Source organism: Panthera pardus, unplaced genomic scaffold, assembly GCF_024362965.1.
Source record: "Panthera pardus isolate Hobbes unplaced genomic scaffold, ASM2436296v1 HiC_scaffold_16, whole genome shotgun sequence".
Taxonomy (NCBI): domain Eukaryota; kingdom Metazoa; phylum Chordata; class Mammalia; order Carnivora; family Felidae; genus Panthera; species Panthera pardus.
Genome location: NW_026526721.1, coordinates 44,940,649 through 44,959,604, shown reverse-complemented (window position 1 = coordinate 44,959,604; position 18,956 = coordinate 44,940,649). Strand labels below are relative to the sequence as shown.

The following is an 18,956-nucleotide window of genomic DNA, read 5'->3' as shown; positions in this document are numbered from 1 at the left end:
TCAGAGTCTGACTCTGGATTTAGGCTCAGGTTATGATCTTACAGTTTGTGAGTTTGAGCCCCGTGTCTGGCTTTGTGCTGACAGTGTGGAGCCTGCTTGGTATTCTCTCTCTCTCTCTCTCTCTCTCTGTCTCTCTCGCTCGCTCTTTCTCTCTCTTTCTGCCCAACCTCTGCTCCTGCTCTTTCTCTCTTTTTTCCAAAGAAATTTAAAAAGTTAAAAAAAAGGTGAATGCAATTTGGTTACTTTTTTCATTTATCATTTTGGATTTTTTTACTGAGAAAACTAGAATAAAAATCATATATGAACAATTTACTTTCAAAATTTTATTTCTAATACAGAAATAATTATTTTTCATGTTACCTGTATCTAATATTTATTCTTCAAATAGCAATAAATTATATACAATATTAACAGGAAACTATTCTTATAGTTTAGCAATAAATTATATGGAATGATATTAATAGGAAACTATTCTTATAGCTTTATTAAATCAATAACCAAAGGCCATACTGTTGAACATAAAACTCTAAGACCTTTTTCCCACATTTCGCCTAAATTTGACATAGAGAAATAACTAATCTCTTTATTTTAATTTATACTACATTTAAAGTTCTAATTACTTGACTATGTCAAAATGTGTTATATATTTTTAGCATGGTCTGACCATTTTAATTTCAGCTTAGTCATATAAAAGAAGATTCAAACATTCTGCAATATTTTAACATGAAATTTCATATAGTGGATTCTACAAAAATAAACTTTTAAAACACGTATAATTTTTATAGAACACTTTCCTGTTTCATGGTTCAGAGTTGAAAAACTTAAGATTTTAAGAGTAAACTAAACCCACTGATAGTTCATTATCAGTAACTACACACTATTTAGAGTAGCTTTTTTTTTTTTTCTTATACAAATGTTACTTGGAGGCACCATTACTATGGCAGAATGACATGGTGGAGGTATTCAGATTTTGAAAAGTTTTTGTGATGATTCCATGACTCTTAATTCTCCTTTTGGAGAGGATTCTCTTCTCTGGAGCCTAACACTGCCATAATGGTAATTTAAGAGAATGACTGTGAGGCTCTCAGATTACCTTGAATATGCATCCAAGAGGACCTCTTGAAGAGTCCTTAATCTGTTATACTATCTCTTCTCCTGTGGCTCCTGTTAAGATTTGTGACCATAAATTCATAATACTTCTCCAGTCCACCAGAATTAGAGAAGAGTAGAAGCAATTGAATTGGGGATGATAAACTTGCAAATAAAATAAGTAGGGATGATCCAATTGGAATGTTCCATGGATAGTCTGTCTACAGAGAGTGCTGATGGAGGGAATGGTGACCCTCCACCTCCTGGAATACAATTCATTTTTTTCATTTTCTTATTATATAGATTAATAGGCAAAAGAGAGATTTTAGGTGATACATGGAAAATCATGCTAAAAGAGTCAGCTAAATGATATTAGAGGATTGGAAATATTTCTTCTAGATCTCTGAAATTAGATAAAATAACATTTATTATATTTATTTTACATGATATTCATATGTGCATCCTGCCTGATGACTTGTTGAAGTCTGTAGTCTTTTGAGTTTTTTTTAAGGCATGTGAAAATTGTCACCTTGTAAAATAAGTGTAAAACTGATATGAGATGGCAGCAGTTAGGTTAATAAAATTCAGATAGTGGAAAATAGTTTATTTTAGGAAATAATTTCGCATGTCAGTTATAGCTTAAATTTAAATATATAATTAAGTAGCATTTGAAATAGAGTTTAATTGTTCTGCTCTTAATACAAGTATCTCACATTTTGTAAAACCGCTACATAAAAACAGCAGTTGAATCTTTTAAATATTCAGCACATTAAATGTTTCTTCTCATAAAAATAGAATGAGGAGCCTATTCCCAACTTTTAGGAATCTTAATGTGGAATTCATATCTACAACTGGCCAACATCCTTATCTTCATGAAAAGTAATTTAAAAACTTAAAAATATAAAATTAGGAGATAGGACATAACTATCAAATAAACTTATCGAAATATAATCTAAACTCATAGACAGAAAATAGTCAATCATTCACTATTTATATAAAGAAGCCTTGAAGTAGGAAGTAAAAAAGATAAGTCATCAATTCACATATCTTAAAGCTGAAGAGTTATATATATTTTTATATAAAGTAAAAGGTAATAAATATCATAGATCAGACTTATATAGTTTTTTAAAGGCAAAATGAAATGGAATAAAAAGTACATTTCTATCTTCATATACTTGCTTTAATGAAAGAGTACTTAAATATGTAAGCTGGGTTACAATTTATTTTTTTATTTTTTTTTTACCTTATTTATGTTAAGTTTTTTTAAAATTTAATTTTATTTTTAAATTTACATTCAAATTAGTTAGCATATAGTGCAACAATGATTTCAGGAGTAGATTCCTTAGTGCTCCTTACCTATTTAGCTCATCCCCCTCCCTACACCCCCTCCAGTAACCCTCTGTTTGTTCTCCATATTTATGAGCCTCTTATGTTTTGTCCCCCTCCCTGTTTTTATATTATTTTTGTGGATTACAATTTAAAAGGATGAATACACATAATTCAAGCCACATCATAATTATTTTGAGGAAAAAAAACCCTCTTCTCTATCTAAGGGTATACCTTGGAAATGACTCAGTATAACAATACATAGCAGAGCATAAAGGGATCATAGTTATGAAGACTCACCTTTGGTCTATTAGAATGTCAAAATAATTAGAATAGCATTAGGCGCATTTTGGAACTAACTTTCAATTATCTTGTTTTTAATCTTTCATAACTGAAAGCTTTGCTTGGTGCCTAACAGAATAAATGTGTGGTCAAACAACTAGGTTCTCTTTCATAAAAATAGATAAGTGAAATGTCAACACTCACTCCCTGTCATATCACTATTTAATCATTCATTACTTTATACATATTTTAAGGACTTGTGTACTAATACTTCAGGCACTCAGTTCCTGAAAATGTATACAGAATCAGGTATCATATAGTCTTTTTTACTTAGGTAAGCTCTCCCTTTTAAATCTAGGGAATGAAAGACTGACTGTTAGCTGCTCCACAGTAGGCAGCCCATCGCAAACACTCAAACATGCAACTTGTTTTCACTACATGGCATACAGCACAGTACTTGGCACATCACAGTCACTGAGTACATTTGTTTGCTGACTAACACATACAGGTAAATGGGAAAAATAATACATTACTGTTTTGTAAATTGTTTTCAGGGCTTGTTTCATGAATGTGTAACTTACCCACCTACACAGTTCCCTCCTTCCATGTAAGGTGTTAATGCTCAGCTACTGCCATCTTGCAATTGGTAACAATTTTATCTTTGAATACAAGTTTTGTAAGTGAAGTTTGATGGGACAATGAGCATGCACTTGGAGCTTGGAGGCCTGGCTCTAAGTAAGGTCCAGCCTCTAGCCACCTTCCCACATTTCCAAGATGTATTTTCCAAGGCAGACTCCCCTGCTCTCTGCCATGCAATCTTCCAATTCCTGTCTCACCCCATCATTGCTGCCACCCTCCACCTGAGTTAGGTGATTATGTTGACCACTGAGGGGTCAGGATCACATTTCTAGGTTGTCTCCTGTCTCCAGAGGGGGTCTGGACATGTGTGTAGGCAGGATCTAGGTTGGGTCTGTTAGCCCTGAGTAGTGTAAAGTTGTGTGTGTGTGTGTGTGTGTGTGTGTGTGTGTGTGTGTGTGTGTTGGCTGTCTATGTTCTGAAGAGGCCATGTCTTACTAGGGGCAAGCTTCTCACCCACCCCCCTCATGCAGGTAGCAAACAGTTTCTAGAAAGGCAGTTTAAATATTTTTTAACGTTTATTTATTTTTGAGAGAGAGAGAGACAGAATGAGAGTGGTTAGGGGCAGAGACAGAGGGAAACAGACTCTGAAGCAGGCTCCAGGCTCTAAGCTGTCAGCACAGAGCCCAACGCAAGGCTTGAACTCAAGAGCTGTAAGATCATGACCTGAGCCAAAGTTGAACACTCAAACAACTGAGCCACTTAGGCACCCCTAGAAAGGCAGTTTAAAGACTGTAGGGGTCCTTCCTTCTACTGTGGGTTGTGTACTGTGGGTACTGTGGGTTGATTACCTAGGGGTGTCTTCTCCCTAAGGGTATCCTTGTGCAGAGGGAGTGACCACTGAACTGGCTCCGTGTCTGGCAAGACCTCTCTTCCTCCTTCCAACCTTTCTGAGTATGGCCTACATTTGTCTGTTCTGGTCTGCTTGAGAAACCTTTAGGGACTCTGATGAGGGAGGAGGGACTATAGAAAAATAATTCTGTGACTTTGATGATTCCACAGATGAGTTAAACATTTTAATATTTGAATTTAAAGGTGTCACTGAGCTATATAAAAATGAATGGTAAAGTTTATGTTAATTTGCAATTGTATTTTTCATTACTTAGAAGAACATTAAATGGCAATTAAAAATCACCATGACAAGTTGAGAGAAAAATTGCAGAAAGAAAAGGCTTTATATTTTAGTATCTTTAATGACTCTTTTTTCCTGCTTTTTGAACAAAGGGTCTTGTAGTTTAATTTTTCAGTGGGCATCACAAATTATATAGCTGAAACTGACTGTTTTAGAGACCAAACCAAATAGAAAAGTGCTGAGAAATACATGGAAGAAAAAAAAGCTATTTGATCTAAAAATTCTATATAGAATTTCAGTCTGATTAAAAGGTCAACAGTTTGTTTTCAATCTTTACAAATTATTTAAATATGAAGACATTTCACATTTTCAATAATGATCAGAATAATCTATCAACCTTGAAAATCTTTTAGTTTAGTTATTACACATTAATGCTTTTTCAATCTTTTATTATATATGTATGTATGTATGTAGGAGAGAGTGCAAGCAAGGGAGGAACAAAGAGAGAGAGAGGGACAGAGGATTGGAAGTGGGCTCTGTGCTGACAGGCTGACAACAGCAAGCCGATGTGGGGCTCAAACTCATGAACCACGACATCATGACGTGAGCCAAATTTGGATGCTCAACTGACTGAGCCACCCAAGCACCCCTGGTCCTTTATAATATTTAAAAAAAAGGAGGCTTTTGGAAAATATATATTTTAAAAACCTAGTGTTTAATAGTAATCTCCAACAAATCAGTTATCCAAATCAGTCAATTTGTTTTGTAGTCAGAGTTTTACTGATGAAATTAAAATGGCTTCCTTCTCCAAAGAACTGCATTGGAAATGAGCAAATAATTGGCTAGCATATTCCTAATCATAAAGCCTTATGACCTATGGCAGATATAGATTCTGCACAATGTGATCATATGCATTTATCTTCACTACTAACCACATCTATTTTTGCAGGATTTAAAATATTTTCCTAAACAATCTCTACCAACACTTTTCAGTTTGTGTGAACAAATGCTGTTAACGTTGTTAATGTAGTAATAAGGCATTATAATAGCAATAAGATCTTATTACTTTCTACTAAAGAAAACAGTCATCTTTCCTGCAAAATGTGCAAATGAGAATTCCTCAGAGAAACAGCTGATAACTCTAAGAACCAACTGCTTAAAATCAAATTTAGGATTAAACACATTTTTCTAGCAATGTATGATCACCAAGAAAAAAAAAAAGACGATTGCTATTAAAGGATGGTTTAGTGTTGATTAAAACCTTTTGTTGAAAATTCTGTAAGCATAGCATCAGAGGATTTAGTGAGCATGAAATTTAGTATGTGGTAAAGAAAATATATGCAATAACTTTCTAGACAAATTCCTACTTAAATTTAAGATTTTTCCCTTTTTTATTACCACTGCCTGCAAGTCTTTTATATATTCACAGATTTTCTCTTCAACTCATGATCTGCTCAAGTGTTATGCTATCAAGAAAGGTATTTTTGCTTTCCCCATGTAAAATGCCCCCTTCTCTTTCTTCCAAATCTCCTACTGGGACATATCACTATTTGCCACTAAAACATGGTATCTATGAAGTCAGGGACACTTAACTGGTTTTTGTTATTGTTGTTTATTTGTTTTTCTCCTTTATTTGCTATATACCACTAGTTCATATAAGAGTTCCTGGCACACAGTAAATATTCAATAAATATTTTTGAATGAATTAATGGATAAGTTAATGAATGCAAGACAACTCAAATCATCTCCTATTTCTGTTAATGCAAGTCAACAGAGATTTATGAATCAATACAGACAATGTAGGTTGAGAATATTCTTAGTCAAAAACACATCATCTTTGCTCTCAAGAGGCTCACATGTTGGCTGGAAAAGCAAAATATTAAAAAATACATATTTATGGTTCAGTGAGGTATAAAAATGTGTGCTATTGAACATAGCTGACTGGGAGCGGTTCAATTTCTTCATTTGTTGACTGAGAACTGAGGCACCAACTAACCTCAGCAAATTAACTTCTAAAGTCTAAGAGCCTTTTCTAGATTACTCAAAAGATGCATGCTACAAAAAGGCACTAGACTTGGATGTAATTTGATAGTTCTCAGGAGTAAGAAAAGTTTATAATCATCCACACTCTATTATAAGTTAATATTTGGCTGAACCATAAAGTTATTTAGTTTTGATTAATTAGACAGACATTTCAATTATCTTCCATAAATAAAATATCTGGCATACTTTTCAGAAAAGAAACACTTCTTGGACATGAAAGTTTTATCCTTCAATATAAGGTGTTTGTAGGTTTTGTAATATGTAATTTTCTTGTGTTTAAGAAATATGAAAAATACAAATAATAGAGCATCTCTCTTAAATTATCATTATTGCCTTTTTGAAGAAACTTATACCATTAGCTTGTGTTCAGTGTATATTTAGTAAGCATTTAAAACATACTGATTTTTTTTTACTTTGAGTAGACTTGCACAGATTCTAGAAAAATAAGTATTTGTTGTCAATAATTTTGACAGGACTGTGAGAGATATCCTGAGATAAAATAATTTAAAATACAGACATAAAGATGAATGAATGTTTACAGTGTCCTTAATTACCTACTCGAACAATGTATAAAAGGTTGGCATTTGAGATAGACTGTATTTCCAAAATGAAGCAAACTATAAATCAAATAGACATTTCAAGTTTATAAATATGAGAATTTGTTTTATTTAAGTCTATTTTCAATGCTAGTTCAATTAATTATTTCTGCCTGAGTAAATATACGAAATCTCCAACCAAAATATGAGCCTAAGGCAAGACCTATGCAGAATAGTCATCCAATGGCAGAGAGAAGAGTGTTAAATGTACATTTTAAGAAACCAAGGAATTAGACAACCTGGTTCTGACAAGAATTGCTTTAAAGACCCGTTAGCAAATATCAGCAGAATTGGTTTGTAATTTAGCATTTCTTTCACTTTGAACATGGTCCCTAAAGGTTTTTGCAGATGTCAGGATATCTACAAACACAATTTGTTTCAGGTTGACTATCCATGATTAACATTCTCTTTTACTGTCTATGAGCTGAATAATTCCTTTTACTGCACTACACACCTTAGTTTTCCTATCATGCACTAAAGATTAAAATAAAATGTTTTCTAGGTGTTACTTTCTAAATGAAACACTTTTAAAGACCATTTAAATACACTATGAAAATAGAAGATTGCAAAAATAGCTCTGAGGGATTGTAGAAGTCAGTTAATTAAGGTTTATTGCAAAGATTCCTAATTATGGGAGTCATAGTTTTAAATCTATAATCTTATTTAACCGACTGGAATCAGAATAATCAAGGAATGTTTCTCCTAACTACAGCTAAGTGTCTCTAAGTGATTTGGATTTTTTTTATATTTGTTTAATTATAAACAGAGAACAAACAATTAAGTCAGGGTTATTTAATATGGTTTCCTTAATATTTCTTAAAAATAAGAAAAGATATATACATATTAGTCGACTACATTAAAGAAAAGGCAATTCAATGAATATATTCTCTTTATCTCCATGTTTCACACTGCACACACAAAAAGTAGTGAAAAGATAATACAGTTGTCTCTAATATTTTATTTCATTACTCCTACACGTGTCACCTCATAAACAATATTATTATTTTGCTGATTTTCTTTTTCCCTGTTTATAGCCCTGATAATATAACAGCATCTTCTGCTAAATGGTTGATTCCCTAACTTGTCTTGGCTATTTTACAGACACTCACCACTCATTTCTTCAAATTTTAAGTTATATCTTCAGTCCCTTCCTCAAATCCTGCTGTACCTCTGCAATATATCAACTTTTTAGATAACTTGGGTACATTAGTTATCACTACCTAATCCCTCCGTTGCTTACCCTTTCTTTGCTTGGTTCCTTCTGCTCTGAATCCTTTTCTTTGCCCATCCCAATCTCATTTTGCCTACTCATCTCTCAAAACAAAACTTAATATAAATGTCAGCTCCTCAGGGAAACTTCATTCCCCAGACTTGGAGAAGACGCTCTCAGAGCACCTTGCTCTTCTCTGTAGTGGGACTTACCACATACTAATTATATATTTGTCAAACTATTTTTTTATTATCTGCCTCCCCACCAGAGTGTAAAGTTCATAAGGGCTCATTCATCAATGTCTATATGTCGAATAAATTAAAGGTTTTATGAACAGCATGTATCACTGTTCCATTTTAGTATAAAAACAATGATATGTAACCTACAGTTAATAAGAAAAATCTTTGACTCTGGTCCCCTTAGTCCAACAAAATTGTAATGTATTATCTACCAGATAACTTTGGAAAGTGTTTCAAGTTGCTTTAAGGAGATGTTCCAAAGAGACCCAAGTGGGATGATGGAACATACCCTCTTCAATTTGCAACAGTAAAACTATTATCTTATTATAAAAAAGGCTGGCACACATTATGACGTCTGAAGTCTGGTTCTAGGAAACTCTAGTTACTATTAGCTCCTTTTTATACCCAACACTCGGATATGATATGATAAGAGTAACTTATACATGCACAGACACAGACTGAGTTATTTTATACTGTTCCCCTTGCTTAAAGCATTTTTTTTTAATTTTTTTATTATTATTTTTTTCTTTTTGTTTTTGTTTTTTTTTTCTTTTAAAAGCATTTTCATTTTTAAAGATGTGATTCTCTACTGTCTGAAGTTCAGGTACAATGAGACAAGGCCTTCTTGGTATGTCTCAAAATTGACCTGGAGACAGTCACTCATACTTACTTGTAGAGCTGGTCATAATATATTTTTTGTTAGTGCAAGATAAATGTATTTTAATATTCAGTAGCTCACTGCCATCCTGCATATGTCTACTTTTGTTATTTTTTTGAAGATTCTATTTGAATTCCAGTTAACGTACAGTGTTATATGAGTTTCAGGTGTACAATACACTAATTCGACGATTCCATACATCACCTGGTGCTCATCACAAAAAGTGCACACCTTAATCTCTTTCACCTATTTAACTCATCCCACAACTATCCTCCCTCTGGTAACTATCAGTTCATTCTCTATAGTTAAGAGTCTGTTTCTTGGTTTCACTCTCTCTCTCTTTTTTTTCTCTTTGCTCATTTGTTTTTTGTTTCTTAATATACACATATGAATCAAATCATATAGTATTCATCTTTCTCTGGCTTATTTTTCTTAGCATTATTCTCCCTAGCTCCATTCATATCATTGCAAATGACACAATTTCATTCATTTCTATGGCTGAATAACATTCCATCATATATATATTCACCACATCTTCTTTATCTATTCATCAACTGATGGATATTTAAACTGCTTCCATAGTTTGGCTATTGTAAATAATGCTGCTATAAACATAGGGGTGCATGTATCTCTTTGAATTAGTGTTTTTGTATATTCTGAGTAAACAGCCAGTAGTGCCATTGCTGGATCATCGGGTAGACCTATTTTTAGCTTTCTGAGGAACTTCCATACTGTTTTTCACAGTGGTTGCACTAGTTTGCATTCCTACCAACAGTGCAAGAGGGTTCCTTCTTCTCCACATCCCGTCAACACCAATTGCTTCTTGTGTTGTTGATTTTAGCCATTCTAACAGGTGTGAGGTAATATCACATTGTTGTTTTGATATACATTTCCCTGATGGTAAGTGATAATGAGCATCTTTTCGTGTGTCTGTTGGCCATCAGTATGTCTTCATTGGAGAAAGGGCTATTCATGTCTTCTGCCCATTTTTAATTGGATTATTTATTTTAGGGTATTGACTTTTATAAGTTCTTTATATATTTTGGATACTAGCCCTATCAGCTATATCATTTGTAAATACCTTCTTGCATTCCTTAGGTTGCCTTTAGTTTTGTTGATTGTTTCTTTTACTGTGCAGAAGCTTCTTATTTTGATGCAGTTCCAATAGTTTATTTTTTCTTTTGTTTCCCTTACCTCAGGAAACAAATCTAGAAAAAAGTTGCTATGGCCAAAGTCAAAGAGGTTACTGCCTGTGTTCTCTTCTAGGATTTTTGTGGTTTCAGTTCTTACATTGTATCCATTTTGAGTTTATTTTTTTATATGGTGTAAGAAAGTGGTCCAGTTTCATTCTTTTGAATGTTGTCCAGTTTTCTCAATACCATTTGTTGAAGAGATTGTCTTTTTCCCATTGGATATTCTTTTCTGCTTTGTTGAAGATTAGTTGGCCATATGTTTGTGGGTCCATTTCTGGGTTTTCTATTCTGTTCCATTGATCTATGTGTCTGTTTTCATGCCAGTGCCAAACTGTTTTGATCACTACGGTTTTGTTATGATGCCTCCATCTTTGCTTTTCTTTTTCAAGGTTGGTTTGGCTATTTGGGGTCTTTTGTGGTTGCATATGAATTACAGGATTGGTTGTTCTAGATCTGTGAAAAATGCTGTTAATATTTTGATAAGGATTGCATTAAATGTGTAGACTGCTTTGGGTAGTGTAGATATTTTAACAACATTTGTTCTTCTAATCCATGACCATGGAATATCTTTCCTTTTTTTTTTTTTTTTTTTGTTGTTGTTGCCTTTAATTTCTTTCATCTGTGTTTTACAGTTTTCAGAGTACAGGTCTTTCCACTCTTTGGTTAGGTTTATTCCTAGGTATAAAATGATTTTTGGTGCAATTGTAAATGGGATTGATTCCTTGATTTCTCCTTCTGCTGCCTCAGTATTAGTGTATAAATGTAACAGATTTCTGTACATTGCTTTGTATCCTGTGACTTTACTGCATTCATTTATCAATTCTAATAGTTTCTTGATGGAGTCTTTTGGGTTTTCTATATATATATATGTAGTGTCATGTCATGTGCAAATAGTGAAAATCTTAACTTCTTTACTGATTTAGATGCTTTTTATTTCTTTTTTTAATCTTTAGGTCTTTATTTTTTGTACTTTTTTATTGAGGCATAACTGACATACATTTTATTAGTTTCAGCAGTACAACATAATGATTATATAACTGTATATATTATGAAATGATCACCACAATATCTAGGTAACATCATCATCACATATAGTTACAGAATTTCTTTTCTTGTGATGAGAACTTTTAAGACATACTCTCAGCAACTTTCCAATATGCAACACAATATTATTAACTATAGTCACCATGTTGTACATTACATCTCCATGACATTTATTTTATAAATGGAAGTTTTGACTCCCTTTACCTATTCTTCCTACTCTTCACCCTCTGCCTCTGGCAACCATCAATCTATTTTCTGTATCTATGATCTCATGTTTTGTTGTTTTGTTGTTTTTTATATTCCACATTTGAGATCATGTAGTATTTGTCTTTCTCTGACTTACTTCACCTAGCATAATGCCCTCAAGGTCCATCCATGTTGTTGCAAAAGGCAAGATTTTATCCCTTTTTATGCCTGAAATATATATATATTTATATATATATATATAAATATATATATATAATCACAATTTCTTTTGTTCTTTTTTAAATGAAATAATTAATTTTCTTCATGTAAGCTGTTTTCTTTCTTTAACTTAAATTTTTAAATAGTTAACATACAGTGCAATAATGGCTTTAGGAGTAGAATTCAGTGATTTGTTATTTACCTACAACACCCAGTGCTCATCACAACAAGTGCCCTCCTAAATACCCCTCACCCATCTAGCCCGTCCCCCACCCCCCTCCCTCCATCAACCCTCAGTTTGTTCTCTATCATTAAGAATCTCTTGAGGTTTGTTTCCTTTTATTTCTTTTTATTGTCTGATTTCTCTGTCTAGGACTTCTAGTACTATGTTGAATAAATGTGGTGAGAATTATCTTGTTCCTGCTGGTCATAATATTTTATTAAATATTTTGTGTATTTTAGCTCAGTTTAGGTCCTTTATGTACTTTTCAAATAAAATTTAAATATATTTTTATTTTTCTTATTATTTATATCTAAAATACAGTTAAATTAAATTATCAATAATTATTTCTTAATACTCTTCAACAAAGAAAAATTAATTGAGGAGGACTATTTAATAATATTATCCTTCCAGAATGTATCATCTCAACATATGGATACTATATTTTGTTTTGTGCCTGATTAACCTTCTGTCCTCAAAGCAATATAGTTTTAATGAATTCTATCATTTTAAAAGTGAGAAACAATTATATTCTGTCTTTCTGCTAAGTGGAAGAGTGGACTAAGTAACTCTTCTAACCCTAGAATGAAAGACTGCTGAATATAATATGTATGAAAATATGTAAACACAGTTACATATATATTTTATTTAAAGTGATACATTGTCTTTATCCCTCAACTTAATTATATATACCCTATAGTTAAGAATGATTGTTCTGAGTTGTATTTTTTTGACCCAGCTACAGCCAAAAGGCCTTAGAAGTAATCTGCTAATGCTGAGAGGAACAGAAGACCCTAATCTGTTTTATCCTGAAGATACTTTGACAAGATTTTGTTGATACTATGGGAAAGAAGGAAAAAAAAAGAGGAAATAGGAATTCCATTTTAATAGCCATAAAGCAAATTCTATGGTGTGTAACTATTTGCTAAATGAAGGGGAAAGTTGCATGGTAAATACAAAGATGATGATTGTATGGCACTATTTGGCTTTGCTTTATTTATTAGATGCATTTCTGAAGATTATTGACAATGGGAATTTATGTTTAATACTTTAAATAAAAGTCACATTCATCTACAATGTTCTTAGTAAAATGTTAAAGTTTTCTTTCTGTGCATTTTACAGGTTTAGCAATTTTTTTTAACTTTTTGTTTTATAATAATTATAGTTTCATAAAAATATGTATAGTGAAGTCTCATACACCCTTTACTCAGCCTCCTCAGTATTAACTATTTGCATAACTATGGTACAAATTCAAACGCAGAAAAATGACATTGGTAAAATCCACTGGGCATGTTGTGTGTGTGTAGCTCTATGAACTTATCATATATGTAGCTTAATGTAACTACCACCACAAAAGATATGTAACTGTATTATCATCAAAGCTCTCTCCTGCTCTTGATAGCCATATCCCTCTCTCCCAAATCCCAGTTCTGGCTACCACTTATCTATTCCTCATGTCTATAATTATGTTATTTGAAGAATGTTAAATAAGTGAATCACACAGTATGCATCCTTTTGAGATTGGCTTAAAGTTCATCTAAGCTATATGTATCAATAATTTGTTCCTTTTTGTTGCTGAGTAGTATTTCAACACTTTCAATATACTTCTATTTTAAATATCACCATCTGCTGCCTTTAATGCACCCCCATGTCCAAAATTCATATGTTGAAATTCTAACCTCAGTACCTCAGAACGTAACTGTATTTGGAGATAGGGCCTTAAAAGTAGTAATGAAGGTAAAATGAAGACAGGCTTCAGAATGAAATCAACCTTGCTGACACCTTATTCTTGGACTTCTAAACTCTAGAACTGTAAGAAAATAAATTTCTGTTGTTTAAGCCACATAGTCTATGGCATTTGTTAAAGCAGAGCTAGCCAACAAATACAATGTGTAAGAATGGTTTTATCTTTCTTTATAAATTGTCTCATATATATATGCTCATATATAACAATACTTTCTGCTATGAGACAATTCTTTGTGTGTCCACATAATTTATGAATGCTTTTCAAAGGGAGTTTTTAAAATCTCTGATGCTTTTACTGTATCATGTACTGCAATAAATCATGTTTATGAGGGAGTTAAAGAAAATACACACTTATAAAAATCATAGGGGTATTCCTGCCTAACTATGTTGCAGTAAAAATCTGTAGTGTTATGATGGGGGCATTTAACTGAAAGCAATTGGATTTTTAAAAAAAGACAATGTAACTACTTTTTACAAATGGTACCTAACAACAGCATTCGGATTCATTTCTGGATATTTTTTTTGCTCTTTTCAGAGTGGATAATAGTTAAACATGTTAGCTGTGATGTTTGTATAACATAGATATGCATTATAATTAATATTAATTCTTACTGTTTATTTGATATGGAAAAGAAATGGCACCATAAGTGGAATAACTAGATTTCAATTCACTTAGCAACATTTTTTTTATCTGATGTTTGTTGGTAAGTTAATATGGACTTGCTCATTAAGATGTATTTGTATAGGATTATATCAAAAGCAATGCATAAACATTAGAGAGAAGCCTTATATCTAATTAACCTTACTAATAAGTTACTAAATAACCTTACTAATAAAAAAATATCTTTCTGGACCTTAGGAAGCAGCAAGAACAACAACCAGAAAATCACTGCTTTGGCATATAGAGTATACAACCGCACCTCAGTGAATATAATTCCACCAGGGATATTATGCATCGAAAAGGAATTATGGGTTTGTTTAGAGAGAACAGCAGTGGAACTTACCATCTTGATCCGTGGTCACTGTAATAGCTGTGAATGGCTTGGGAGAAAAACTCAACTCAGAAACTCCATTCATGGCTTCTATTTCAAAGGTGTAATTCACGTGAGACACAAAGTCAAGTACTATCACGGAATTGTTGATGAGGCCAGAATGTCTTGGGATGAAGCGGAGTCCTCCACCACAGTCCTCACACTGGCTGGTATCTAAGCCACATTTCTTACAGATTACACTGTATGTGAGATCTTTTCTCCCTCCTGTGTCACTTGGTGGGCTCCATTCCAAAATAAGGGCTGTTTCATTGATGTTAAAAGCCACATTCCTAGGAGCTGAAGGTGGCCCTAGAGAAAAGCAATTAAAAAACAAATGTACATGTGTAGGACAATGAATGAGAGGGTGCTACCTTGAAAACTTAATCAATAAACATTTGTCTTTTATATTAGTTTGAGCTCTTTCTTCTAATGGGAACCATAAAGAAATATGGTGAAAAACATCTGATTAAGTCTAGTAAGAAAGGAATCTTAGGGGTGAAGATGGTCTATATCTTAACTTTTTGATATATGAATATGAGTATTTAATATCAAAGCCAAAGATCTCCAAAATATATGGTAATTATACTTTGAAAATTTGTTTACTGAAATATATAATAAGCAAACATTATTTAAATTATGTGACGATTTTAATTACGTTTTAATAATTATATCACCATTTTCAAAGTTTGAAAAATAATAACATACATATACAAAACATACTGTCTTCAGTCTTTCAGTCTTCATACTATATTCGGTATATAGATAAAACTCCCACTTATCACCTTTGACAATCCCTAAGGATCTATTTCTTGTAGGTTGAGAAAAAGTTATAGGTTTTAGGTAGACAGAGAGTTTGGAAGAAGAGGAAGAGAAAGGGAAGTTGGAAGCAGCAGAAAGGCTTTTACTAAGGCCTTGCCAATTTCATGGAATAAAAGTATTATATGGATGGGATAAAGGAGGGTATACATAAGATATGGTGATTAGACTTTTACTTAGATTAACTGTACTAAACACAAATAAGTGTGTTTTAAAAGCTAACAGGAGATCCACAGAATCTTCTTTATCATCAAAACTCTGCATAAACCAAGTCAGTCCTAACAAGTGCATGAGCATCTTTCCTCAGTCTCTTTTCTCTCTATTTTTCCATATGGATCTCACTGCATAGAGTACTTCATATCCTTTAACTACTCCAGTCTTGTCTTAAAATTGTGTCAATAAACTTTTACACTTATGTGAGTACTTCAAACCTCAGTTTGGTATTATTCATTGTACAAACATTAACCAATGCTCTGTTCAGTGTCAGGCACCACACTATATGTGAAATAATACAGAATCCTTTATCTAAGAGACTGTGCTTTTTATAAATACTTTAAAAATAATTCATTGAATAAGTAACTAATGAAATACATCCCTGCCATTCTTTAGAAAAAAATTAGCTTAAAGGAAATCTAAAATAATTCCTCAAATTTATGCTATCTAGAAAATTTGCTTAGATGATGGGAGGGAATTATCTACAACTTTCTTTCCACAGGAAGAGATTAAAGTTTTGGGATAGGCTCCTTTTGGATTTCAAGATACAGTCATTACTCATGAAATAAATATTTTTAAGTGACTACTATGTGTCCCAGACACTCTGCTAGATCTTGGACTTACAGTGTGAATGTAATAGACATAATTCCGATTTTGTTATTTACATTTTAGTTGAATGGCAGATAAACACACAAACAATAATAAAATTCAAATTATAATAAGTGCAATTGCAAAATCAAAAGGAAAGGAGCTGAAATACACATTATCACGAGAACTAATCTGGAGAAACATTCTGAGAAAGCCTCATGGACTTAGTGAGGAAGATGTCAGAGGAGTGAGAATACTAAGGGTAGAAGGTTCTTTAGTCAAGAAAGATCTTAAAATAGTCATGGAACAGGCAGATAATCACTGTGGCTAGAATGCAAAAGGAAAAAGCAAGAAGTGAGGGTTTTTCTTTTTTAAGTTTACTTTTGGTTTTGCTTTTTGTTTGTTTTTTTTGTGTGTGTATGTTTTTAAGAGGGAGAGAGAACCAGTGGGGGAGGGGCAGAGGGAGAAGGGATAGAGGATCCAAAGCAGGCTCTGTGCTGACAGCAGACAGCCTGACATGGGGCTTGAACTCATGAACCATAAGATCATGATCTGAGCCAAAATCAGATGCTTAACTGACTGAGACACCCAGGAGACCCAAGAAGTGAGTTTAAAGGCAGAAGAAAGGGTTGGATAACACAAAACTTCTAGGGTCATTAGAATGAGTCTGGACATTTTTCTATGTACAACAGAAACAGACTTACAGATTTAACATATGGAGGTAATGTGTTTTAAAAAAAAACATTCTGGTTGCAGTGTAGGGAATAGTTTTAATAAGCATAGGGAACTTATTAGTAAGATCTGTCATACAGTGTTACAGTAGCATAACATTACTCATAAATGTGCATGACTATGTATTGGGTTTGAGATATTAAGAATTGTTATTTTATATTTTCCTTTTTCTTTTTGTTGGATTCTGATAAAAGCAACCTGATGGGTAGGGGCCTCAGCCATCTGTTTGTATATCACCTAAAGTCTGACCTAGAAATGGGGTGGTTAGGTTTTCTAAAAGGTTTCTGCATACTTTGCTTTATGCCATTTCATGTTCCAGAAAGTTGCAGAAACGTCTGCCTTCAGAAAGTAAAATATGGAAGGCATTACAAACTACAGCAAAGGGACACATGTTGCTTTTTGCCTCCAACCTAGACGTAGGCCTGGGAGATAAAGATTCATTATCATTATCATAAAAAGGTCTTCCTACAGAATGACATATTCATATTGTTGCTCTTTTCTCTTATTTATAATGGAAAACATGAATTATTATTCACTTATATTTTCATGAATAGGAAGAATGTTATCAATTATGTTATGGGTGTCTGCAAGTATATAACTGTCCGCCTGGAGATACTTTCAAAAAAAGGCAGACACCCTTCTTACTCAAGGGCCCTCATACCAATTTGCATGACGATTAAATAGCTTTTTAATTGCTGTTAAATTATGCCAGCTAAACTGTGATTTCATGCAAATATTAAGCTGTAATGACATGCAGTGAATCATTTACTAAGATTTAAAACTTGGAACAAAGAGAGACAATTAATTCTAATCCTCAGATTCAAGCAAATTATCTGTCACTGGGCTTTTATGAATGTGGCCTGATTGCTTTGTTATCATTTATAAATTATACAAAGATTATGTGACATTGGAAAAAAAAAAACCTGGTGCAATAACCCTTTTGGAGACATCTGTATAGAAAACTCTCAGGGATTTCCTTATGTTGATTTTTTTTCTTTAAAGGAAACAAGTAATTCACATAGAAGAGACTTCACCCTCCAGATTGACTTCATAAGAGAAGGACAATTATTCTGATTTGCAACTAGCTGTTTTTCAAGTCCATCGTATATTAAACCTTACAATAAAACTACAATTTTACTTCTACTAGTGTATCTAGCAGGTATACTTTTAATCTTTTGCTTCAGTTTGCGTTCCCCTGTGACATGTTTAAAGAATAAAGGAATGTTATTTTAATAGCAACTTATGAAACAGCCTGGTGGCAGTACAGTCTATTCCCAGAAAAGCATCTGAGTCTACAGCCCCCATATTCCTCTCAGTAGCAAAGGCCAGGTGGGCTATGATTTTTGTTTTATTTCATTTTATGTAAAAAAAAATAAAAATAGAACTGTATTTCCCAAAATATATCCTTTCAATATTTCTAGCCCCATGAGATGTCACACAAAAAATGAGCTTAGTTCTCAAATTAAGACTCCTCTGGTAGACTGATACTGAAATGAAAAATAATACAATTTGCTTTGCTTTGTTGAATCCAACATTTCTAAACATTTATTCATAGAACCTTATTTTCCAAGAAGCATCTACAGGAATACTAGCATTCTGCAGAACACTCTTAAAGGCTGACACTGAACGACAGCAAACTTAAGGATCGTATTTAAGTTACTACATCAATTGCTATAGATTTAGACACCATGATTATAATTGTAGAAATACAGTAACTCACAGATAAACATGGATCTTTTTCAAATTGACTCAAGACTAATTATTCATCTACGATATAGCTAGTTGTGTTCGCAGATGCATTTTCTAACCTTAAGAAC

The 18,956-nt window shown here is 32.9% G+C and overlaps 1 protein-coding gene across 7 annotated transcripts in view; it reads right to left on the bottom strand.

Moving 5' to 3' along the window:
- The window catches only part of EPHA6 (EPH receptor A6), an 858,920-nt gene that overhangs the window by 459,656 nt on the left and 380,308 nt on the right, over nucleotides 1–18,956 (bottom strand). For all 7 annotated transcript variants that reach the window (XM_019448105.2, XM_019448107.2, XM_019448106.2 and 4 more), the window contains one exon: nucleotides 14,764–15,099. In XM_019448105.2, the coding sequence (XP_019303650.1) occupies nucleotides 14,764–15,099 (336 nt within the window). The remainder of the gene's footprint in view (nucleotides 1–14,763; nucleotides 15,100–18,956) is intronic.